The 25,369-nt window shown below is 40.4% G+C and overlaps 1 protein-coding gene and 1 long non-coding RNA gene across 2 annotated transcripts in view; one reads left to right on the top strand and one right to left on the bottom strand.

Annotated features, from left to right (window-relative positions):
- EFHC1 (EF-hand domain containing 1) overlaps positions 1–25,369 on the top strand; it is a 96,344-nt gene that overhangs the window by 31,865 nt on the left and 39,110 nt on the right. The window contains exons 3-5 of the mRNA XM_020993970.2: positions 237–524; positions 7,930–8,079; positions 14,119–14,311. Of these exons, the coding sequence (XP_020849629.1) occupies positions 237–524; positions 7,930–8,079; positions 14,119–14,311 (631 nt within the window). The remainder of the gene's footprint in view (positions 1–236; positions 525–7,929; positions 8,080–14,118; positions 14,312–25,369) is intronic.
- The window catches only part of LOC110213596 (uncharacterized), a 28,910-nt gene continuing 11,577 nt past the window's right edge, over positions 8,037–25,369 (bottom strand). Inside the window, exons 2-3 of the long non-coding RNA XR_002326043.2 lie at positions 20,608–20,660; positions 8,037–9,190 (exon numbers count right to left, since the gene is read on the bottom strand). This is a non-coding gene — a long non-coding RNA (uncharacterized LOC110213596). The remainder of the gene's footprint in view (positions 9,191–20,607; positions 20,661–25,369) is intronic.

The raw sequence follows: 25,369 nt of genomic DNA, 5'->3' as shown, positions 1-25,369 counted from the left end.
CAGAATACCATATTGGTCATGCGGTCACAAGTCTTAAAGACCATCTGCTAAATAGGAGAGGAGTTGTGAAGTGCATTGGTGGAGTATCAACAAAGTTATTGATGGCTGAAGTATTTCAGTGTATATGCAAATATGCAAGTGTTTCTTTGTACATGAAAAGGCTTAATATTATTTAATGATAACCTAATAATGCCACAATCTTCTCCTCCTTTGGGGAGAAATTTCTATTTTTATAGGTGTTGAAATTTGATGCCTATTTCCAAGAGGATGTCCCTCTGTCTACTGAGGAGCACTATAGGATCCGAAAGGTGGCCATCTATTATTACCTGGAGGATGACAGCATGTCAGTCATGGAGCCGATTGTGGAAAACTCTGGCATTCCTCAGGGCAAATTTATCAAACGCCAGAGAGTGCCTAAGAATGACCATGGGGACCATTACCACTGGAAAGACCTGAATCGGGGTATCAACCTCACAATTTATGGGAAGACATTCCGTGTTGTTGACTGTGACCCTTTTACAAAGGTGTGGAATGAGTTTTGAAATCTTGTGATTTCTTCAACATAATTTTAATTTAGAAGGGGCTACTTTGTATAATAGTAATAATAACCAGCATTTGTATAGCCCGTTCAGGCTTAGAAATTGTCATTGCGTTTGGTCCTAATAACAACCCTGTTAGGTATATATTATTGTTATTATCTTCCCCACTTTACATATGAGGAAACTGAGGCTGAGTGAATTGAAGTGACTTGCATTGGTAGAGGAAATTTCCTCTCCAGGGAGTAAGGGATTTGGCTACACCAAAAAGAAATCACAGATCAGTCAAAAAAAAAAGTAGAAAAAATAAATAGAATGGGGATATTGTGGCTTTGTGTATGTGGACAACCCATTTTGTGTGTAGGTTTGCTGTTGAGCAGTTTATCTGAGAGAGTTGCTTTAATGAATGAAATACTTAATGGTCCAGACCAAACGAAAATCAAGTACATAAAACCGTCTGACTTACAGAATTGGGATCATCACCATCACAGTCACAGAGAGGATCACTGTCACAGCTTTGATACGATTCACCTCTTCTCTGATTTTGCATCAATTCATAACATTCTTCTCTATTGAGACTGAGCTCCACTCACAGAGAGCAACAGTAAGTTTTTCTGGGTCTAGAAAGGAGAAAGCATTTCCTTCTGTCCGTTCTTAAATCTTCCCAGGCAGCCTAATTTTTCTTTAGTGACCAGTGAAAACACTTTGCTGCAGAAGCCACGTAGCTGACTGTTTTGTAACTGAGGGGAAAAAATGCCCCTTTGTTTGTTGATTTTCAGCATATGGAAGTGGGAGGGAGTTCCACATTTATTTTTCAAGAAAATAAGGATCCTGGGAAGCAACATGGTGACAATACTAATAGCTCAAATTTCATATAGGACTTTAAGGTTAAAGCACTTTGTATATATTATCTCCTTTGATACTTCTAAAAGCCCTGTGAAAAAGGTGCTGTTATTATCCCCCATATCGCAGATGAATGAACTGAAGCTCAGAAAGGGAAATTGACCTTCTTTAGAACCACGCAGCTAGTAGGAGTCAGAGGTGGGCTTCATAGCCAGGTACTCCTAATTCCAAGTCTACAACTCTTTTCCCTGCACTATACCACAACAGCATAGCGTGGGTGTTCTCTGTCTTTGCTTTGACCTTATATTTTTCCGGCATATGAGCTAGGTATCCCTGGAATTATGTGGGCACAGCAGATGTTTAAAATGCCATTTCGAAACGATATTCTTTTTTAAATCCTACCCTGTATAATCCCAACATGGATTGATACAAGCTGGCTTCCATCCTCTTCAGAGAGGAGAATTTGCTCCCATGGTGTTTTTAACTTGTTCTTATACTTGTCCTAATTTTTGAGAATTGAAATGAAGTAAAAAGATAACAAGTAGTATTGATTAATTATGAAGGTAGTCCATCTTTTTTTTTTTCCTCCTGAGACTGAGTTTATTTTCAGCATGGATTTGGAACAAATATACTTTAAAATCCAGATAATTTATGGTTCAATCCAGCCTCAGCAAAAAACTTCCCAGAAAAGGCAAGGAAAAGGAAAAGCCAGTCTTCTGTTATTTGAGCAGCATCTCCATAAGAAAGTTAAGGTTATGTTGCAAACATTAGTGACCCAGCCTTTATTTCACAACCTATTTTGAGGGAAATTGATGTTCTGATTTTTATTAAGCACATGATTTTTAAACCACTCAAAAAGCAAACAGTGTTTTTTTTTCAATTATATAATGCCAATGACTGAACCACACATGTTTAAGAATTGTAAGACAGAAAACCACCAAAGAGTCACAGATTTGAGACATACTGTGATTATTAAAATTAATGTAAATATTGTTATACTCATGTTCTGAGGGTGAATTGACTCAGAGGAGAGTTAGACATAACTCTAAATTATTTTACATTATGTGTAAATATTTATCTAATTGTATATGTAAATTTAACTGTTGATTTAATTGGTATTTCTGTGGCATTGTTTAAGAATCTGAGTGTGGCAGAACATCAGACCCAGATAAATCCTGTACTTAACAATAACTGAATGAGTTAAGAAAACAAACTAGCCATCAGCTGGGTTTTACCTTTTGTTATTTTTTAAAATCACATTTTAGTACTGGTCTAGAATCTTGAATGAGGAGAGAATTTTGTTGCTATTGTATCTTCAGATATAATTCTCTTATTAACTAAAAATTACAACAAAAGTTGATATTATGAAATCCTAGAAATTAGAGATTACCTTAGAGATTGCTATAGTTCAGTCACTTTATTTTAATGATTAAGATACTTAGGTATGGAGGATGACTTTTTTCTAGCACTTTCCAGCTAATTAGAGTAGAACTTACATTCAACCCAGGTCTCCTGATTCTTCTAGTGAGGTATTTCACATTTTCTTCTATTTCTTCTTTCTTTCAATTTTGTTTAATTGATTCTTGATGTTTTAGGAAGTCATTAGCTTCCACTTGTCCAATTCTAATTTTTAAGGCACTATTTTTTTCAGTTTGCTTTTTTACCTCTTTTTCCACTTGGCCAATTATATTTTTAAGTAGTTGTTTTCTTCAGTATATTTTTGTACATCTTTTTCCATTTTCTTGTGCTTCCTTTATCAAGCTGTTGACCCTTTTTTCAAGATTCTCTTGCATCATTCTCATTTCTTTTCCCAATTTTTCTTGTACCTCTGTTACCTTATTTCTGCGGTCCTTTTTGAGCTCTTCCGGGAATTCATTTTGGGCCTGAGACAAAGTCTCATTTCTCTTTGAGGTTTTCAACGTAGGCATTTTTACAACGTTGTCCTCTTCCGAGTTTGTGTTTTGATCTTCCCTGTCACCATAATAACTTTCTATGGTCAGGTTCTTGTTTTGTTTTGGTTTGGTTTTTTGCTCATTTTCTGAGCTTATTTTGTTGCTTTCAAAGTTGAGGTCTGCTTCTGGGGAGGAGGGTGCACTGTCTCAAGGTTCTTATGACAGGGACTGCAGGCCCTGGCGGTTAGCCCGGTGCTGCATTGGAGCCCTGTCACTGACCTGCACTGGGGCTGTGTGCCTCCTCTGGCTTACTGAGGCAGTGTCTGATGCCACCTTATTGGGATACTGCCTGCCCTGAACTGCATTCTTCTTTTACCTTTCCTGGTGACCTTCCAAGTTGTCTTGGGCTGGAAAATTGTTTTACCTCATGTCTTTGTTGGTTCTGCCTTTCCAGAATTCATCTTGAGGTGATATTTTATAGTTGTTAGAGATGAACTGGGGAGAGTTCAGGTGATTTCCTGCTTACTCCTCCATCTTGGCTCCCCCTCATGATTCTTTACAAAAGCCCCATACTCTTTATTATGCTATACTACTCAAATGCCCTAAGACAGCCTCCATAGCTGCCAAAACATCAAACCAAGTTTCTGTTGCATTTCCAATTTTAAAACCTGTTCAGATCTCATTCTGTTGTACTTCGCCATTCCTCTTCCCAATTACTCTACCATTTATTGTCAAGTCTGTTAGAATGTGAGCTCCTCCAAGGCAACTTTTTCCCCCACTTTTTTTTTTTTGTATCCCTAGTGTGAAGAAAAGTGCCTGGCACTAATTTACTTAATAAATGCCTGTTGATTGATTGATGAATTGAATGAAGCCTTTAAGGAGACAAGATGTCAAGATGAATTGGAAAACAGCAGTGACTGTGAAAACAGTTTCATTACATTGATTTGTAATGAATTAACAAAATGAAATTCAGGATTTTAACTAATTCAAAAATTTATCTTGACTTTTTGTTAGAGTAATACACTTTTAGAGCTAGAAGGAAAGGGCCTTAGTAATGTTGAGGAGGTACTGTTTTCTTTTTCCCTTAATGGTGAAGATGGGGGGAAATCCTCAGATCTGTATTAGTCTGGCTCCATAAAAGTGCCAGTTCAGACACTTGTAAGAAATCTAGTTTAGCAACCAACTCAGACCAGCTCCTTCTTTTTTTTTTTAAATTAATTTACTTTGAATTATCAACATTCATTTCCATAAGCTTTTGAGTTTTAAATTTTTCTCCCCCTCCCTCCCCACCTCCTCCCCAAGATGCACAATCTGATATAGGCTATACATGTACATTCCTATTAAACATATTTTCACATTAGTGATGTAAATAAGAATTAGAACCAATAGGAAGAACCACTAGAAAGAGGAAACAAAACACGACAGAAGGAAAAAAATAGCAAAATAGTATGCTTCAATCTACATTCCAGCTCCATAGTTCTTTCTTTGGATGTGGATAGCACCCTCCATCACCTTTGGAGATGTTTTAAATCCTTTTATTGCTGAGAAGGGTTAAGTCTATCAATATTAGGCATTGCACAACGTGGCTGTTACTGTGTACAACATTCTTCTGGTTCTGCTCACTTCACTCAGCATCAGATCATACAAGTCTTTCCAGATTTTTCTGAAGTCTGCCTGTTCATCATTTCTTATAGCACAATAGCATTCCATTACATTCATATACCACAACGTGTTCAGGCATTCCCCAATTGATGGGCATCCTCTCAATTTCCAGTTCTTTGCCACCACAAAAAGAGCTGCTATAAATATGTTTGTACATATGGGTCCTTTTCCCATTTGTATGATCTCTTTGGGTATAGAAAAGGTATGCACATTTTCACGGCCCTTTGGGCATAGTTCCAAATTGCTCTCCAAAATGGTTGGATCATTTCATAACTTCACCAACAATGCATTAGTGTTCCAATTTTCCCACATAGATCATCTTCTTCTTGCTGTCCACAAGTAAGTGTTGGTGCCTATATCTCTTTTGTGTTATTGGGTAGAACTGAGAAGTCTGAAATAAAAAGAAATCCTAAGTGCTAGTAACTCAGGTTTTGGAGATGAAATAAATATCGTTAGGTACAGTTTGTGCCATGGAATCGTGGCAAGGGCATTGAATTTGGGCTAGATGCCAGGAGACCTTGGTTGAAGTCCTGAGGCTGATATTTAACTGCTTACGTGATAATGAGCAAGTCTTTTGCTTTCTCTGAGCCTCAGCTCCCCCATCTGTTAAATGGGGATAATCATACATTAGTATTTCAGGCTACTTATGCAGTTTGAAGGCATTTATTTGCAAGAGAGCTGAACCAACCAGTGATGCTAAAAGCAAAACTCCTTTATTGGGTGCATTTTAATGCCACCCAATTAATGTTAATTTACAAGGGAAAGCTTTTGGCTTAAGAGGATGCCCAGTGGTGGGATCCCAGAGGGGAAGGTATAGATAACCAAAGAAAGATACATCCAGATTGGTCACAGCAGGAGGAAATAGGGGCCTTATGGAGGGCATTGTGGAGAAGCTGCTTCTTGGAGTTGGAGATGGTTTGAGTAGCTTCTTTCACTAGGGCAGCAATTGAACTCCTTTGTCTGCCAGAAAGGATCACAGGGCAACCTCCCACACTGCAGCCATACCACATCCTAGGGGTAAGATAGTCTAGAGCGGTTCACATCTTGGAACAAAAAGACAATGGGCCCAGAGCAGGGATTGCATAGAAAGGTTCAGGGTCTTGTTCAGGGGCTTCTTATTGGTTCTCTACATCAGATGTTGCCAGAAGGGAGAGGCCAGGTAGGGGAGTAGTGTAGGAAATGGAAAGTTCCAGGCACTAAAGATTCCAGAAGACAGGGTGCCAAGCAGGAGAAGAAGGCAGCGTTAGGCAGAGATGTCTAAGTAGTAAAATAAAATCCTGGCCCCCAAAATCAGGTTTGGTTTTTTTTTCTTTTGACTACTATAATCAGATAATATAACATGCTTAGTCATAGTAAAGTGCTCTGTGAATGGGGACTGTTGTTTGCCAGATCACGTATAGAGGACATGCAAATGTGACAGTAGCCATATTTCATACTGGAGCAGCTCCTACTGATACACAGGGCATGATACCAAATTGTAGAAAAACAATGATGACATAGCTTCATGCATTCAACAAAATTATAAATGTATTTATAAAAAAAAATGTCTAATTTAAAAACAAGAATCTGATTTTTTTTTGTTTGATGAAAATATAACAAGCTAAAACAATTATTTCTAAAATAGCTTATGTAAGTAAAGAGGACAGTAAAAATTGTCAGTAAAGCATCATACAAGGACATATTGCATTCATTATTATTTCCAATTATATGACACTCGACGATAGAACTGGGACAATCTCGGAAGCAAGCTCACCGAACATCCAGTTTTTTGCCTCAGTTTCCTCATCTGTCACAGGAGCTGCAGAAGGATATGTCAAACCCCTCCAGTGTCTTTGCCAAGAAAACCCCAAATGGGGTCACGGAGAGTTGGACATGACTGAAATGAATGAACAATCACAAATCCTGTACATAGCTTGCTTGCATGTATTTGTTTGCGTGTTGTCTCCCAATTAGGTTTTGAGCTCTTTGAGGAAAGGAACAGATTTCTGCCTCTTTTTGTGTCCCTAGAAGTTTGCAAAGTGCCTGGTGCTTAGTAGGCACTTAATCACTGCTTATTGACTTTGGCGCCTAGCTAAATTTTACAGGCCTTACTCAGTTTTTAGGTCCAAGTTTTCTTATACCAATGTCTCCTAGACTATATTGCATTGTCCAGCAATATTTATAAGTTATACATCATGAAGAAATTCTTTATTGTAATCTTGTATATATGGCTGGATTAAAATGTGGTATTACATGACTTGCCCAGCGTAGACGGGAAGTAGTTGACTAGGCAGTCGAGGTCAAGAATTCCCCACTCCTAAAACCTGACTTCATGTTGTCTGTAACATTCATTGGTTTTGTTGAGCTCTAGGGGTGCTGGGAACCCCAGAATTCAAGGGCAAACAACATGGTTCCTGCCTTGAATGAATTTGACCCAAGTCTTCTTTTTAGCCAGAGACAAGGTTTATTAGGATACCAGTTAGAGTGGGCGAGATTTTAAGAATCCACCCTGTTGTGATGCTTGTATTGACAACCAGGCCAGACTGAAAAAACTGGGAAGATCTGGATGTGATCAAGGAGTGACCAATAGCGTGGGTGATTGGGAGGTAACAAAAAAGGACGGAAGGGCCAGGTGCCCCAGGCAAACTCCAGGGACCTGGGCAGACTGGAAGGGGTCTAGATGGAATTAAAATGAAAAGTGGCCAGGGGCAATCCTGAGGTAACACACAATGAAGGGCTGGGCTAGGTTAGAGGACACAGAGAATTGGAGATTGGGGCAGGGTCAAAGCCATAAAGCTTGCACAGTTGAAAGGATTATTAACTGGAAAGGGCTGGGTGTCCCTGGCCAATGCCAGGGACCTGGGAACCAGGGATCTGGGCCATATGGGAAAGTCCAGGGCCTTTTAAGGGTCCATCATTAGCACCCCATCAGTTCTGCTTGTCTAGTCAGAGTTCATTTTACCTTCTATAATATTTCTAGGAATATACATGATTATTTTGTGTTTTGAATTATTTAGGTGTTTTTAGAGAGTCAAGGAATTGAAGTGAATCCACCAGAGAAAATGGCTTTGGACCCTTACACTGAACTCCGGAAAAAACCTCTCCGCATGTATGTCACCCCATCAGACTTTGACCAATTTAAACAATTTCTGACCTTTGATAAAAAGGTAAGTGAACCTTAATGGATCTGCTCCCCTCTTCAAATTTTCCTACCCTTAGCAATGAATAGACTATTTTGATAGGTTGTGGTGAAATTTGTTTTGTCCATGTAGGTACAATGCTGTCAGAATTCATCCAGTATTATGGCTGTAGGAATACCTTAATTTCAGGTCAGAGAGCCAACCCAATGTGTAGAATTGAGTTGAGTGAGATCCCCTTTAAAGTAGTGAAATTGTAAAGTAAAAAAGCCAAAACAACAACAAAAAACCTTTTTTTTTCCTTTTCAGGATTATTGATTGTAATTTTTTTAGCATTCCTTTTTACTTTGAGTTCCAAATTCCCACTCATTATACATGGAAAGTCATATAAAACATTTTTATATTAGCTGTGTTGCAAAAAAAAAAAAACAAGAAAAATAAAGTGAAAAAAATATGCTTCAATCTGCACTCAGAATTCATCAGTTCTTTTTCTGGAGGTGGAGAGCATTTTTCATCAGTCCTTTGAAATTGTCATGGTTCATTATATGGATCAGATTAGCTAACTCTTTCACAGTTGATTATTGTTACAGTATTGCCATGATTATATACAGTATTGTTCACTTTACTTTGTGTCAGTTCACATAAGTCTTCCCAGATTTTTCTGAAACCATCCCCTTTGTCATTTTTTTTTCAAATTCTATTTATTTTTTTAAACATTCTCTTCTAAAACTTTGAGCCCTAAATGCTCTCCCTTCATTGGAAGGTAAGTAATATAAAAAAACAAAAAACAAAAAAACAAAACTTTTGAGTTACATCTGCTTCCTGTTTCAGGTCTTAAATTGACCATATCTTCTTTTAAAGCACAGGCAATTCTCATTGAATCCTTTGGTAAAACTACAATGTCTAGAAACATCCCAAAGCTGGTGAATTTGGTTGAGTTTCTGATATCAAAATAGTGATTTCACAAAAACTCTATTCCGGGTTCCTTGCTGTTAAATTTTGTCAGGTTGATATGCATTCTCTGGCCGGGTACCCTTGAGGAACCTCCTGCTGTTGAGAGCAGAGAGCTGGAGGTGGGGTCTGGAAATCAGAGTTGCTATCCTGCAGGTCACAGGACCCCTTGGAGCCTCAACTTCTTTCTCTGTAAAAACAGAATAACCATACCACAGCACTGGCATGAGGAAAGTGTTTTACAAGCCTTAAAGCATTATATAACTATATTATTTCTATTAAAAGCATGAGAACACCAGCTATCTCAGTACAATCCGACAGAGATCAATAAGACCAGCATAGTTTAGGTCCACCTCTGTGCCTTTGTGCTAAACAAAAAGCCGATTTCTAGAGATAGCTACTTATGACAGTAGACCACAGTTATGTTATATTAACTCTCGGGAGTATAAATCAAGGCATGACAAATTTGCTGTATATACATAGAAGCCAGCCCCCAAATTTAGCAAACGGGAATTTTCAGCTTTGGGGATTTTGTTTTGATGAGAGCTAAAAATAATATTCTGTACCAGTGAGTATTATCATTTAGATTTTATGTAGAAACAAGTATAGAAAAGAACTTCACAGATATTTATGTCAGACAAAATAATTCGATGTAAAATGGCAAATATGCTATATACTCGTATCTAGTATTTCTCATGTGGCCATGCAAATGCCTTATAGTTTTAGAGTAATAATAGCTAACATTTAAACAGTGTTTTATAGTTTACAAATATTTTTCTTGCAATACCTCTATGAAGTAAGTAGGTAGTGCCTATAATATTGGGATATAATTATCCCCAGTCTGCAGGTGAGGGAACTGATGCTCAGAAAGGGTAACATGCCCTTTTATCCCTGTCATAACCTAGCCTAAACCCTGCGTCCCTGCACAACTTTCCCATACATTGTGCTTCCCCTCCATTTTTACTTTCCCTATCCTCATTCCTAGGGGCCTTCAGTCTGGACTGCTCCATTTTGAGGTGGGACAGAACCCCAAGCCCTGATCATTGTCCTAACCCCTATTCTCTTATATCCTCCTCCTCCCTCCCTACCTACTGCTTCAGACACCAAAAATACTAGATACCAGAATGAAATTGCTAAACACCATGGTGACTTAGTGCCTGAGATATGTGGAAGCCTGGTATAAATCAGAAATTCTGGGAATGAGATCAAAAAGGATAACCAATTATTGGCTGTCCCCAACTGCAGATAAAATAGGTGATGAATTGTCAGTGAGTTCAAGTTTTCCCTTTGAACTGATTGTGCCAAGTGTGGTTCAACTAAGGTCCATCCTCTGACCATGAGCTATTTGAGCTTTGATGCACAAGCAAACTGATTCTCTTTAATTTAATTCAGTTCAACAGGCATTTTGTAAGCTCTTGCTTTATGCCAGGCTTTTTGATATGTTCTGTGGATACAAATATTAAAAAAAAAAATTAGTCCCTCTCCTCAGGTAACCTATGCTCTCCTAGGAAAATGTCTCCTGAAATATTATGTTGAGCTTCCATAGTGATTAAGTGAAAATATAAATAGTACCCACTCATTTAGCTAACAAAGTTAGATGAGTGAAATATAAAGAAATAATGAGAATATGCTCACGAGGAGGGATTAAAAGATATTGACAGTGTCCCCCAAGATCAGGGCCCTGCCCCTCAAGATCAGGACCTTGGAAGCTCTTTGTCCTTTGCAGCATGAGGCTCCAAGTAAGAAAGTTGACTTTCTGTTTCCTCTGGCCACAACTGGGGCTTCTGAGTAGTTGTATATCACTTATAGCTCCATCATACCCAGCATACTCAGTGTCTCCTCTGTGTTGTTATTTTATTTTTAGGAATTTTATTCTTTTCAGTTTAGAAAGCATCACCTGCCATTCATTAAGTGGAATGATTTCTCTTTTTTGAAAAAGTATTTTATGTTAAGTTACTGATGTTGTTACTGGGGCTATAAATGGAAACCAGAAGACTGACATAAATCATGAACCTTTTCTTATTCACTGAAAAAACAGAATTCGAGAGTTGGAAGGGGAGTCAGCAGCCATTCTAGACCAATTAATACTCCAGAGGAATCTGTATGGCCACATAGCCAACCAAGTGGTCATTCACTTGATGTAAAAACTTGAAGACTTTCAGTGAGGAAGAACCCATCAAAGCAGCCTGTTGTACTTTTGGACAGCTCTCTGGTCCCCCTGATACCCCTTCAAATACATGAAGACAACTGTCACACATCCTCCTGAGTCTTCTATGGTCCAGGCTAAACATCTCCAGTTTCTTCATTGAATCTTCATTTGTCATGGATTCAACTTTCACTATCCTTGTTGCCATCCTTCCTAGATGCTCTTCAATTTATCACTGTCACTCTTAAATCGAGGGACCCCTAACTTGAACAATACTTCAGATGCAGTCTGGTTAGGGCCCCACTTCTGGAAGCTGGGCATCCCAGAAAAGCCCAAGATCACAGGTTTTTTTGGCTATCACAAAGCATTGCTGGCTCAGATTGAGTTTGTGGTCCGCTAAAACTGCCAGGCATTTTGGATAGACTCCTATCTCACCATGCTTCTCCGATCTTCTACTTGTGAAATGGATTATTTTTGGAACCCAAGCGTAAGGCTACATTGGTCTCCATTGTCCATTAAGATCTTTTTGGATCTTGACTTCGTTTTTCAGTGTGTTGGCTCTCTTTCCCAGCTTTGTTTCACTGTCATGAGTATGCCATCTATGCCTTTCTCCAAGTCACTGATAAAAATATTAAATAGTGCAGGGCCAAGTACAGATCTTTGGGGTATCCCACTGGAAACCTACACCTGCATTGACATGGAATTATTAACAACTAGTCATTGCGTCTAGCCATTCTACAAATTTGATATTACTTCATTATCTAGGGCACCTTTTAGTATAACATAGTTTCCCTGATTATCTCTTTTAATTATTTTGCTTTTGCTTTGTCCACTGTGCCACCTAGCTGCTCCCAATTCTGCTTTTTAAGAATTCTTTTCGTCAATGAATTTTTTGGTGCCTGTTTTGTCAAGCTGTTAATTTTCTTTACATAATTTCTTGCCTTGTTTTCATACCTTTACCTAATTTTTCCTCTACCATTCTTATTTAATTTTGAAAATTATTTCTTATCTCTTTCAGGAATTCTTCTTGAGTTTGTGTCTGATTCACTTTTTTTCCTTTGAGGCTTTGCTTGTAGCTGTTTTGACTCCATTGTCTTCTTCTGAGTTTGTGTCTTGATCTTCCCTGTCACCATAATAGCTTTTCACGGTTAGCTTCTTTTTGTTGGCTTGTTTGCTCTGCTTTTAGCAGTGTGAAAAAGCCTGAAGCTTGAGATGAACCCTTCCTCCCCTATTCTAGGAACAGAGCCCATCATTAACATAAAGTTCCAAATCAAGAAATAGAGTAGAAGAATGAGCCAACAACAAAACGAGAGAGAGAGAGAGTGCAAGCATATACCCTTGCATATGTCTAGATAACTGAAGTTCCCCATCCCAGCTATATCAGGCCTGCTTCCCAGATTGGTGATAGATCTCCCAAACTCGTCCTCTAGTTCCTTTTTATGTCTAGGTAGTGTGTAGTAAACTGTAAGTACAGAAAAATTAGTTAAGTTTCTCTTTCTGCTAGCTTCACTCAACTATTGTCCATTATATTTTTCCTCCTCTGGTTTCTGGATTTCCTCATGAGTATGCCTTCTTACTATACAATGCTACTACCCCCTCTTTTGCTTATATTGTTTCTTCTGAATAACGTATTCTATTGTAGAGCCATTTTTCCAGGCATGAGTTTCATTCCACCAGGTCTTAGGGATGAGGTCAAATTTACTTCCTTGTGTTAGGATTTCTAGTGCTGTCACCTCTGTTGCCTAGACATTTGGCATTTATGCATAGACATTTGAGACCAAGAGTTTTATTACTTGTTCTTTTTTGGATTTTGTCTCCTGTGAATTTACAGGGGTCCCAACTGCTGTTCTTCTGAACTATAATTATTCTCTTGATGGGATATACATAGGCAGACTTATCATTCCTCCATTCTTTAAGGACCTTTTTATTAGATTTGCAAGAAACCCTATAAATACAATCTTAATCAGCCTTTGTTAGCTCTGCTCCATCCCTGGTCAGGGGTATATTATTCCTGTGTTTTAAGTCATCATTAAAAACCCAAATCCCATTCGTGGACACCACCCTCTTAGCCAGTATTCATATCCTAAATAATTGTTTCTTTTCAACATCCCTTGCTTTCAATGAGCAAAAGTAAAGGAAAAAAAAACCAACTTATATTCCTAGGATCTTCAGTTTCTTGCCCAAGACTTCATAATCTTTGGAAATTCTTTTTTTAGGTTCCTTCAAGCAGTACTGTTTGTGCCCTCATGAATCATCACAAGTGGGTAGTGTCATCTGTTTTGATTAATCTTGGGAGAGTCTCTATGGGGTCTTGGATACATGACTCAGAGACGCAGCAGGTCTCTCTACTATTTTTATTTTGTCCGCAGATCCTGGCTTTGGTGTCCCTGTTCAGAGAGGCAGGGACAACTACTTCTCTTTGATGCTTCCTCTGAGATGTATAAGCAATCTTAATATAACTTTATTAAGATCCATATGTCACTGTGAACAGAACCAGTTACTCTTTGTACCTCAGCTGATTTTATTTACAGATCAGTATTTTGGTTTTAACTGGGTTATTCCTTATTTTTAAGCCTTCATTACAAGGAAGGGCTCCCTGAGTAATAGATATATACAGGGATATATTCAAGATGAAGGTGATGTAGGAACAAAGAATATCAATTAAAAATCAGATTTTAAAAAAAAAACTGAGCTGCTTAACCTCTGATTTCTGTACAGAGGATATCTTTTACTCATTTCTAGCTGTTGACAACTATTTCAACATTTCAAGTGCCATTACGGTGCCTTGGAAGAATTTTTCTTTTCTTGAGCTCATCACGGGGCAGCTACTTTGCCACCATGATGTCAACTGATCCTTATTTGTTTATGTTTAAACCTTAAATGACAAAGAGGAAAAATTAAGCCCTCTTCTTAGGGAATGGAGGGATGGGGGCATTAATTCTTTTTTAAGTAATTGTTTTGGATTCCTCCAGGTCCTCCGATTCTATTCCATTTGGGATGACACAGATAGCATGTTTGGAGAGAGTCGAGCCTATATTATTCACTACTATCTTGCTGATGACACAGTGGAAGTTCGAGAGGTCCATGAACGGAACGATGGGCGAGATCCTTTTCCAGTCCTGCTGAAGCGCCAGCGCTTGCCCAAAGTCTTGGCGAAAAATTCAAGTAAGGGTTTCTATGGAATTGCTTTGTCTTCTGTTATTTGGTTTCTCTCTAAATAGGCAGGATCTGTAATGTTTTTGGATCTCAAAATAGTTAACCAGATGAACTCTTCTTTAGAAGTTTGGGAGGTCCTTAGAAACATGTTCTCCCCAGGCCACAAGGCCAACCTGGCTTTGGTTCTCTTCTTTACCCCTCTATTTATCCATATCCATGATTGCTACAGATGGTGGAGTATCCAGCTGATGGGAGACATATTTGGGAAGAGAGGAGGGTGCTGCTAGATTTATTTGAAATATGGCAAATTAGGCTTTTGAAATGAACAATTAATTCACTATCACTTTATTCTCTAAGTCCAGGGAGAACTCTACAGAATGAACCAGTGATGGGCTAAGTATAACAATTTGATTTCTTTAGCTTTTTTATTTTTTGCCCACAAACCGTTGTTACTGTCTTCATTTTATTATTATTATTTTATTTTTTAGGATTCTACAGTGGTTTGAAAAAAAAAAGTTCAAAGAATCAAGGATCTTTCTTCCTTACCTGTCCATTGTTTTTACTTTTCACCATCCCAATCCAACTATGTCCCAGTAAACCAGCCTATATTTCTACCATTTGCCCTGTTGCTGATTCCCACCTAGAATGGAGACCCTCTGTCCTGGACCTTTAGAGACCATGTCCCCTGTCTCTGGGGAAACCAGTCAGCTTAGTTTTGGAATTGCACCTTGGGATGGGGTTGTCCTGATCTGTGGGCATGTGAGTGCAAAATACAGAAACCACTATCTGTAGCTGTCTAGAGACTATACTTCAATACCATCTAGCCATTCATAGGAAGAGAGGGTCTGAGGGGCAGCTAGGGGGCGCAGTGGAGAGAGCACTGGCCCTGAAGTCAGGAGGACCTGAGTTCAAATCCAGCGTCAGACCAAACACTTGACACTCACTAGCTGTGTGACCCTGGGCAAGTCACTTAACCCCAATTGCCTTAAAAAAAAAAAAGAAAGAAAAGAAAAGAAAAGAAAAATGTTTGGGGGCAGCTAAGTGGTGCAGTAGATAGAGCACTGGCCCTGGAGTCAAGAGGACCTGAGTTCAAATCCGGACTCAGACACTTGACACTTACTAGCTGTGTGACCTTGAGCAAGTCACTTAACCCCATTACTTACCAAAAAAAAGGAAAAGAAAAGAAAACAGAGTCTGTCCTGGCCTCATCCCACCCCTGCTTCCTTCCCCACCTCTTCCTCTGGAAACAGTAATCAAGTCATTATTTCTATTGCTACTGGAATGCTACTAGAATCAAATGCTTTGTAGGTCCACTTATCCCTGGGATTCCTCAGGTCAAAAGTCCCTTTTCTGCCATCTCCCCCCTTTATGTATTTCCTTTTATTAAATAAATATAAGCTTCTTGAGGGCAGGGATGGTCTCACTTTTATATTTGTATTCCTGGCACCTATCACATTTTTTTTTGGTCGTTGTTTAGTCTTTTCATGTCCAATTCTTTGTGACCACATTTGGGGTTTTCTTGATCAAGATGCTGGAGTGGTTTGCCATTTCCTTCTCCAGCTCATTTTTATAGATAAGGAAACTGAAGCAAACAGGGTTAAATGACTTGCCCAGTGTCACACAGCAAGTAAGTGTCTGAGGCCAGATTTGAACTTAGGAAGATGAATCTTCCTGTCTTCAGGCCCAGCATTCTATCTACTAGCTGCCCCACCTATCACATAGTAGGTGCTTAATAAATGCTTTAACATTTTAAAAATTATTTCCTTAATTAGAAATTGCCCTGCTAGATAATGTTGATGGGATAATGTAGCTCATAACTTGTTAAGATAGCCCCCACTGCAGCAACACCTGTCCTTTCTTCACTGCATTAAAATAGTTATGAGGAAGGCATATAAAAAGGGGAAGACACCTGCCATCCATAATCACTTGCCCATGGTGAATAGGCACCCTTAGCACATATGCCTGTTTTTGTTACTAATGTAAATATTTAAAGAATTATCTCTTAGCTACATATAATGACCCTAAATCTCTCATTCACAGGTAGCTGAAAGTGATCTCTAGATACTACTCATTTATTTTCACTGCATCCTTGGGACCTGGGAGATAAGAAATTCTGGAAATTTCTCCAGAGAAAGATTGACTTTGAGTCAGAGAACCAATAGCAGTACTGGGAATATTATGACATTGAGCTTCCACAGTGCTTAAGTGAGCATGAAATTAGATATAGTCCCTGCCCAGTGAGCTGGCAAAGTTAGACGGATTAGGGATATACAGAGAAATAATGAGGATACACTTAGAGGGAGTAATTAAATGAGAGAGATAATGTGGTCCCTGAAGCACAGAATCTTGTGCAGGTTCCAGTTCCATTTCCACTTTGGACTGCTTGGTTAATAGTTCACAACTTTTACTCTGGCATGGCTAAGTTTGAAATTTATAATTGAGCAATTTTCATAAGCTCTAAACTCCCAGGTAAACTTATAGGCGAGTGGTGTGGTGGCTTCCATAGGGAGTGAAACAGGGCAGTTGAGCAGGTAATTAGCTCTTTTAAGAAATACGGGGAAGGCCTTGTTGAGAAAATATGGATCATTTAATATGATATAATAGGAAGGAGAAGGCAACAGACTTGAACTCTGACCTAACAAATGTAAACCAGAATGGTTTAAGGCAAAAAGGCATTTGGTCAGTGGATCCTATGTATCCAGTACAGTTTAACAACTCTCTGTTCAGTGCTGAATATCAAAGCGATAGGAAGCTGACATTTATAGCTTTAGGTTTGCAAAGTGCTTTATATGTATTTGATCCTCACTGTAGTCCGGTGAAATAAGTAACATAGGTGTTTCGTTTTACTGATGAAGAAACTGAGGTTGGAATGCTTCAGACTTTCCCCTGGTTACATAGCTGTTAAGTGTCAGAGGCAGGATTCAAGCCCAGCTCTCTCTTGACTTTGAAGGTCAAGATGCTTTCATATTATATACTCCCTATAAAATAATCATCATAATAATCACTCACATTTATAGAGCAAGTTTTGCAGAGCATTTAACATTTTATCTTATTCTTTGCAGCCACCAAGGAGTACAAAGGTGCTTAGGAATTCACCAAATCTCGTTGGTCCTAAATCCACCATGTTGCACTGGTCATCTTCCTGCTGTGTTGCTGGGCTCCCACCTCGAGCCCTGTGCTCCTGATTGGTGAGGGTTCATCATATCTAGCAAGGTCCTAGGCCTACTGCAGCACCCTGATTGGGAAGGTCAAAGAAAGTTTCATATTATCTGAGCTTGAACCTTAAAGAAAGAGAAGAATTTGAACAGGCAGAGATGAGAAGGAAGTGCCTTCCTAGCATGGGGGATGAATGAATGTACAGCAAGAGGAGGTGGTAGGTTTATCTCAGGGAAGAGCTTGTCAGGAGTGTTCAAGTGCATGAAGAAGAAGAATGAGAACTAAGTTTAGACAGGTGGTTCAGAGCCAGGTTGAAGGTGACCATGATGTCAGACTGAGGAATTTGTATTTTATCATAACAGGGATTAGCAAGCCGCTGGTAGTTTTTGAGCAGAGGGGTAATGCTCAGACCTATAAATTAGGTTATTTTGGCAGCCATGGTGGGAAGCACATGGTACAGTGGCATAAGCACTAGACATGGACCCGAGTTGCTATCTGAAGGTACAGTGCGTTGCCTTAGGAGGTAGAAAGTTAACCTTTCATTTGATACCTTCATGTGAAGGCTCAATGATCACTTGCTGGGCATGTTGTAGGAAGGTTCTTGTTTAGATATGGGTTTGACTGGGTGGCCTCTGAAATCCCTTTTAGCTCTGAGATTCTATGATTCTGTGACCTCTTAGAATCCAGGCTTCTACCACTTACTAAACTGTGTGACTTTGGAAGCCACTTTAATCTTTCTGAGCCTCATATTTCTCATTTTTAAAATGAAGGGGTTGGAATAGGTAGATCTTTAAGGTCCCTTCCAGCTTACACTGTATGATCCTGTGAAGGATGAATTAAAGAAGGGAGAGACTGAAGGCAGGCAACCAGTTAGAAGAATATTACAGTAGTCCCAGGAGAAATGATCAAATCAAATGAGGTTCTGAATGAGTAGAGAAGGAGGTCATATAAGAGATGTGAAGGTAAAAGCAACAGCACTTGACCTCAATCAAATTTGGGGAGATCCCAAACTGTGTCGTTTGGGACTTGGGTGATCTAGAGAATGGTTGTGCCATCAGCATAAATTGAGAAGCTGGAAGAAGGGGTAGATTTGGGAGGGAATAATGGTCAGTTGAGTTTCATGAATGTTGAGTCCGAGGTACTAGTGGAAAATCTCCCATGGGAATTTGGCTATGTGAGTTTAGAGGCAAATGGAGATACTGGGATTGAACATTGAGCCTGCTTCCTCGAGTGATTCAAAGAGCTCACCTTAGACACGCAAGGAAATTCCATAAAGAATATAGACTTCTCAGTAAGCCAGGAAGGGAAAGACCTGGGCTGGCAGCAGATTTGAATTGGTTATCTGGACAGAGATATCTGAAATTGAGGTATCTCCATGATGACTCTCCTAATCCAAACATATCAGGATTCTTTATCTGTTCATCTACATATACTTTGTATGGGAATTATTCGTTCCTGATTCAGTATAACATCGTGGAGAATAAGTCGGCCTGAGAGTCAGGAAGATGTGGATTCAAGTTTGCTTCTTCTGGTTGTGCTTACTGGTTGTGTGATCCTGGAGAAGTCATTTAAATCTTCAGTGCCCCCAAGTAAGACTTCTGTTGTTGTCATCATAGTTCAGTTGTGTCTGACTCTTCATGACCCCATTTGGGGTTTTCTTGGTGAAGATACTGGAGTGGTTTGCCATTTCCCTCTCCAACTCATTTTGTAGATGAGGAAACTGAGGCAAACAGGGTGAAGTGACTTGCCCAGGGTTACACAGCTAGGAAGTGTCTGAGGGCTGGATTTGAACTCAGGAAGATTAGTTTTCCTAACTTTAGGGGTAGCACTCTACTGCGCCACCTAGCTGCCCCAAGAACAGCTGATTATTTGTATTGGCAGAGGTGGTCCTTCGCAACCCCCAACAATGATGAGATTGGCAGTTTAAAGACTCTTTCCCCTATTTCACAGAGGAGAGATGAGATGCTAAGTAATTGTGAAGTGCCTGTGATCACATAGCTAGTAGGTGTCAGAGGTGAGTTTCAGATCCAGGCCTACTGATTCTAGGGCGGAAAGAAATAGTGAAGCCAAGGTGAAATAAAGGAAATAGGTCATTCATTCAACAAACATTTATAAAGTGCATAATAAGTACCAAGCACAGTATTATACCCTGGGGGAAAATAAATAAATCACAGGCAAAGACCAGTAGGAGAGAGAAAGCATTTTAATACAATTATTAAATTTTATTACAAATTGTATAAGTGAGGCACAACAAGCTTGAGAATTGATAGGAGGGGGGAGTAGAGGTGTAGAGTGTGTTCAGGGAAGACTAGTACCTCTGGTGTGAAGGCTGCCGAGCCCTTTCCAGGGCTGCTTTCTACCCTTGGTGTCCACCTGTTCCACCTAACTCTCACCTGTGGCTCCAAGAAGCTGTAGCATGCCCATGGCCACACCCCAGTAAATTGTTTTGGCAGATGGGCTAAACCAGGTCAAGGGTAACCAAGGGGTCTTAAACCTGTCAGTGAATTAGGGGGTGTCTGCCCCAAGCATGTAACGATATCCCCTGATGGAATGGGCAGATGAGAACAGTTTGTTCCAATGGCCATGAAGGTAGCCAAAGCAGGCACTGTGGAGCACTTAGAGCTTGCTTAGACATCAGAGATGCCAAGGTCATCCACTGCATCTTGAGCTATCACCAGTCATCTTGATTCTGTCCTGCCACTGGACTGTGATGACTCTGGAGGAATGAGGCCGACAACTTCATGCATGTCTGCCTCACTTAAATCCAATTTATGCACAAATCAAAGAACATCACCCATACCATTTTACCATTTTACCTATCTCAAAGTCCCATGGTGACAGGCAAGTAATGAAGCAGCAGGTGCAGACACACTGGGAGCTGTAGTCATAGTCCTACACACAGGCAGCCCAGGCCATAGAGTCGTTTCTCGCTGGAAGCAGCATTGGGATTCGGCAGCCCCATGGGTATCTGAGCAGCCTTTTAAGGATCACACTGCTCACTCTCTGGTGTGAGGAAGAGGCTAGAAAAGGTGCCCTAAAAATTGTCTGCTTACCCAACCCTGGCCTGATTACGATGGCAGGCGGGGAATCCCACCCTACAGTCAAAACAAAAAGTGTACAAAAATGTCTGCAAAGACGATTCCACTCACCATCGATACATGGAACGTGTGCACACTTATAGACAGCACAAAATCCAGTAGACCTGAAAAACAAACAGCCCTTGTTGCAAGAGAACTCAGCATGTATAGTATCCAAATAGCAGCCCTGAGTAAAACAAGGCTGGCAAATGAAGGCCAGCTTACTGAAGTTGGGAGTTGGATACACATTTTTCTGGAGTGGCTCCAGTCAAGGGGAGCGACATGAAGGTGGTGTAGGTTTTGCAATCAAAACTAATCTGCTCAACAAGCTTGTATGGCTACCAAAAGGAGTGAACGACAGGCTCCTGACAAAGTGACTGCCACTTGCAGGAAAACGTCACGCCATCACCACTAGCGCCTGTGCTCTCTCCATGATGAACTCTGCTGATGTTAAAGAAAAATTTTTATGAAGACCTGGAGACCCTTATCATCAATGTGCCAAAAGAGGACAAGCTTATAATTCTGGGTGACTTGAATGCTAGAGTAAGGTCAGACTACCAGACACGGCAGGGAGTCCTAGGGAGGAATGGAGCTGGAAACAGCAACAGTAATGGTCACTCACTACTGAAGACTTGTGCATCTCATGACCTTCTCATCACCAACACTGTCTTCCATTTACCTAAACACAAGAAGACTTCACGGATGCACCCTTGCGCAAACATTGGCATTTAATAGACTATGGGATTGTAAGGAGAAAAGATAGACAGCATTTTACATCAATTTCATGACAGCGTGCTTGCCTGGGTTCTGGATAATGGACAATGCTGTCATGCTTTCCTAGTCACCAGGGCTGTGTGCTTGCTTCCATGCTTTTTAGCATGATATTTTCAGCCATGTTGTCAAATGCTTTCAATGAGGATGAACATGGCATCAAGGTCAACTACCATGCTGATTGTAAAGTCTTCAACTTGAAAAGACTGCAAACCAAGACCAAAGTAGAGGGAGAGTTGGTGCGTGATTCTCGGTTTGCAGATGATTGCACACTCAATGCAGCCTCTGAAGCTGAGATGCAACAAAGCATGCATTGATTCTCTGCTGCTTTTGCTAATTTTGGCCTAACAATTAACGCCAAGACATCACAGGTGCTCCATCAGCCACCACCACCATCCATATGTGGAACCATGGTTACAGCAAATGGAGAAGTTTTGAATGCTGTGGATAAGTTCATTTACCTTGGTAGTGTACTTTCCAGAGATGTACACATTGATAATGAGGTTGATGCACACGTTGCCAGAGCTAGCTCAGTGGAAAGTATGGAGAGAAGAGGTATTAGACCGACTACCAAACTGAAGGTCTACAGAGCCGTTGTGCTGACCTCACTGTTGTATGAATTGACAGTATACCAGCGCCATGCCAGGAAACTGAATTGCTTCCATTCGAATTGTCTTAGGAAGATTCTGAAGATCACCTGGCAGGGATAAGATACTGAGGTCCTTTCTTGAACCAAACTGCTAAGCATTCAAACTCAGCTTCAGAGAGAATAACTCCAGTGGGCTGGCCATATTGTTCAAATGCAAAACGTCCACTTGCCAAAAAGACTGTTGTATGGAGAACTCACACAGGGCAAGCATTCACACAGCGGTCAGAGGAAGCAGTACAAGGACACTCTCAAGACCCATCTTAAGAACTTTGGAATTGATTGTGTGACATGGGAGACACTAACACAGGACCACTCAGCGAGGTGTCCCCACAACAGAAGAGGTGCTGTGCTCTGTGAGCAAAGCAGAATTGAAGGAGCTCAAGAGAAGCACAAGATACGCAGACCTAGAGAATCCACCCCAAAGGTTCACACGGACTATTTGTGCCCAACCTTCCCAGCTCATATTATTGGTCTGCTCAGCCACAGACCGACACACTAAAACTCGACTCGAGCAGAGTGGTGTCATTTTGGTCCTCTTTGAAAATGAGGACAACAACCAACCTGTGTGCCTTTGGACAAGTCACTTGGAACCTCGATATGCCTCCTTTTCCTTCTCTGTGAAATAAGGGAGTTGGGTTTGCTGGCCTTTGTCCCTGTGACAGCAGCAGGGATGAAAGCCAGGATCTGGTCATTCCAATGCGGTGCCTCTCCATGGCACCTCCTGTGTGTGTTCTGCCTCCATAGCACAGAGATCCATCGGATCACGGCCCTAGAGCTAAGAGGGATCTCAGGAGCCAGCAAACCCAGCTTCTTCATTTTTGTAGATAAGGAGAATGAGGAGCAGCAAGGTTAAGAAGGAGGAGGTGCATCAAAGGAGAATTGGCCATGGAGCTAGGAAGAGCCAGTCGGTCAGTACACTTTAAAAGGAGATACAACTTCTGCTCTTGCCCTTTTCTTCCTTTCTCTAGAATGCATGGCATGGAGTTTTTTGGATCTTCCTATGGGGGGTGGGAGGATAGGAGGGGTGTATACGGATGCTTCTCCCACCCCCACCCTCAATAATGACAGTTGCTTAACATGGCACTCAGAAGATGGCAGACTCAGTTTGAGCCTGACCTTGGGCCCCTGTCTTCCTTTTCTGCCAGCAGATGGCTTCATCATTCCAAAGTGCCAAGTCCTTCAGGACTGGGCACATGTGTCCCCTGGTAGTGTATGTGTGTGCAGGGAGGGATTGAGAAGTGCTCTCATAATCCCACCCTTGATACATGGGGGACATTGGCATACACTAATATATACTACATATACTAATGAGGGGTCTGAAAACCACATCATATGGGGAATGGTTGAAGGCGACAGAGAGATGTTGCTTGGGAAAAGGCAAAACAGAGACGTGATGCCTATCTTTGAGTATTTGAAGGGCCGTCACTGTCATGTAGAGTAGGGGATAAATTTCTCTTGAGAACTAACAAAACCAATGAACAGAAGTTGAAGGGAAATAAATCTTGGCTTGAAGAAATTTAGTAAGTAGTTATTGCTGTCCCAGCTGTTGGAAGGGGCTGCCTTATGAAGTACTCAGCCCCTACCATGCAAAGTATTTGTGTAGGGGCTGAATGGTCATGTTTTTTAGAGGTATTTTAGGAGGTATTTTTATATTTACAGGAAGCTTGACTGCACCTCTAAGGTCTCTTCCAATTCAAAGAGTCTATGACTCTTACATAGCAGTCAAGTAGTTCTTCCTTTCCTTTATAACTCGATACCTGCACCATGAGGAAAGCCCTGGATTTGACATCGAGGACATAGGCTCAGAGCCTGCTTCTCTCACTTGTGTGCCTTTAGGCAGGTCCTTCTACCTCTGGCTCATCGTTCACTTATCTACAAAATAAGAGGGTTTGACTAGATAGCTTCCAGTCTCCATCTGCGCTTTAAACCTTTGATCATGTGGTTGTATTTCACAGTAAGCAAATAGTGCTTGAGGTCTGCCAAGAATGGTGCTAGATTAGTAGTTATTTTGTGTATGAAGGGATATTTTTAAACAATTAGGTACAGTTTTAAAAATATTTTTTGATTCTTTAAATTGTGATCCCAATCCAGTTTATGAAAATACGTGAATGAGTGAACATATGTTAAATCACTTACATGCCAGATATTTTGCTAAGTATTGAAAATACAGATGCAAAAAGTGAGACAGTTCTTGCCCTCAAGGAGTTTACGTTCTAATTGGGGAACATAAATACATATAGTGGAGTGGAGGCCAAGGGAGGGAGCTTTGGTCTGGGAAGTCACAGATCCATAGGACATTCAATTGACACACTCCTTTATGAAGAGATGGCACTATTGATTTGGTTATTGGGCTCAGAATGGGTAGATACACACACATAGCAGCAGGCAGATGGCAAGATGGCTTGGCTAGATGACTAATGGGCTATGAAGATGAAGCATGCTTCAGAATTTGGGGCCAGCTAGAATTAGTGACTAGGTCAATTTGCACTTCTTCAGTCACCTATCAAGACAGATGAACTCCAAAGATGAGTGGATTCGCTTTCTCGGAGTCTGAGGTCATAAATTTAGGAGGTCCAGTGTGGAGGAGGTCTGGTGCAGAGAGGATAGTAGTCCAGATGGAGAAGAACAAGGCAGCCCTGCAAGGAACAGAGGGTAAAATGGTCTGGGTGGGACATAAAGGTGAAGCTTTAAGCTGTAAGAAGTAAAGAATCGATCAATGAATGAGCACTTTTGAGCCAATATAGACGATACAAAGACAGGAATGAAATTCTATTGGGGGAAAAATGCATACATAAATAAGCATATTTTAAAAAGTATGATTTTGTTCAAGGAGGAGGAGGAGGGTGCATAACTGGCTGGGTGGATTAGGAAAGACTTCAAGTAGAAGGTGGTATGTGAGCTAAGCTTGGGGGAAAAACAAAACAAAACAAAATAAACAAACAAACCTAGGGATTCCAGAAGGCAGAGAAGATAGAGGAGTGCATTCCAGGCATGGGGTCAGACTGTGCAAAAAAATGGCAGGGGAGATGAAGGAAGAGCCAGAAGGCCAGTTTAGCTGGAGCTTGGGGTGTGTAAAGGGGAGTAGTGTATAATAAAGCTGGAAAGGTAGATAAGAACTAGTTAGCAAATCATTTTAAAGGGGTTAGTAAAGGTTAGTAAATGCCAAACACAGGTGTTATCTTAAGGTAATTCTCTAAGTTAGAGAAAAGATGCTGACCTTCATTAGTAAATGGGTTTCCTCACCTGAAAGTTCCCTTCACTAAAGAAGATGCAGGTCCTGTCCTGTCCTGTCTTTAAAGGCAGATATTGGAGTTTATTAAGCAGGGGAGCAACGTGTTCAGCAGCTATGCTTTAGCAAAAATCACTTTGGTGACTATGCAAAGGATGGATTGGAGAGGAGAAAAACTTGAGGGA

Source organism: Phascolarctos cinereus, unplaced genomic scaffold (genome assembly GCF_003287225.1).
Source record: "Phascolarctos cinereus isolate Bilbo 61053 unplaced genomic scaffold, phaCin_HiC Scaffold_5;HRSCAF=322, whole genome shotgun sequence".
Taxonomy (NCBI): domain Eukaryota; kingdom Metazoa; phylum Chordata; class Mammalia; order Diprotodontia; family Phascolarctidae; genus Phascolarctos; species Phascolarctos cinereus.
Note: the sequence above shows the minus strand (reverse complement) of the source record. Positions and strands in the feature narration are given on the sequence as shown.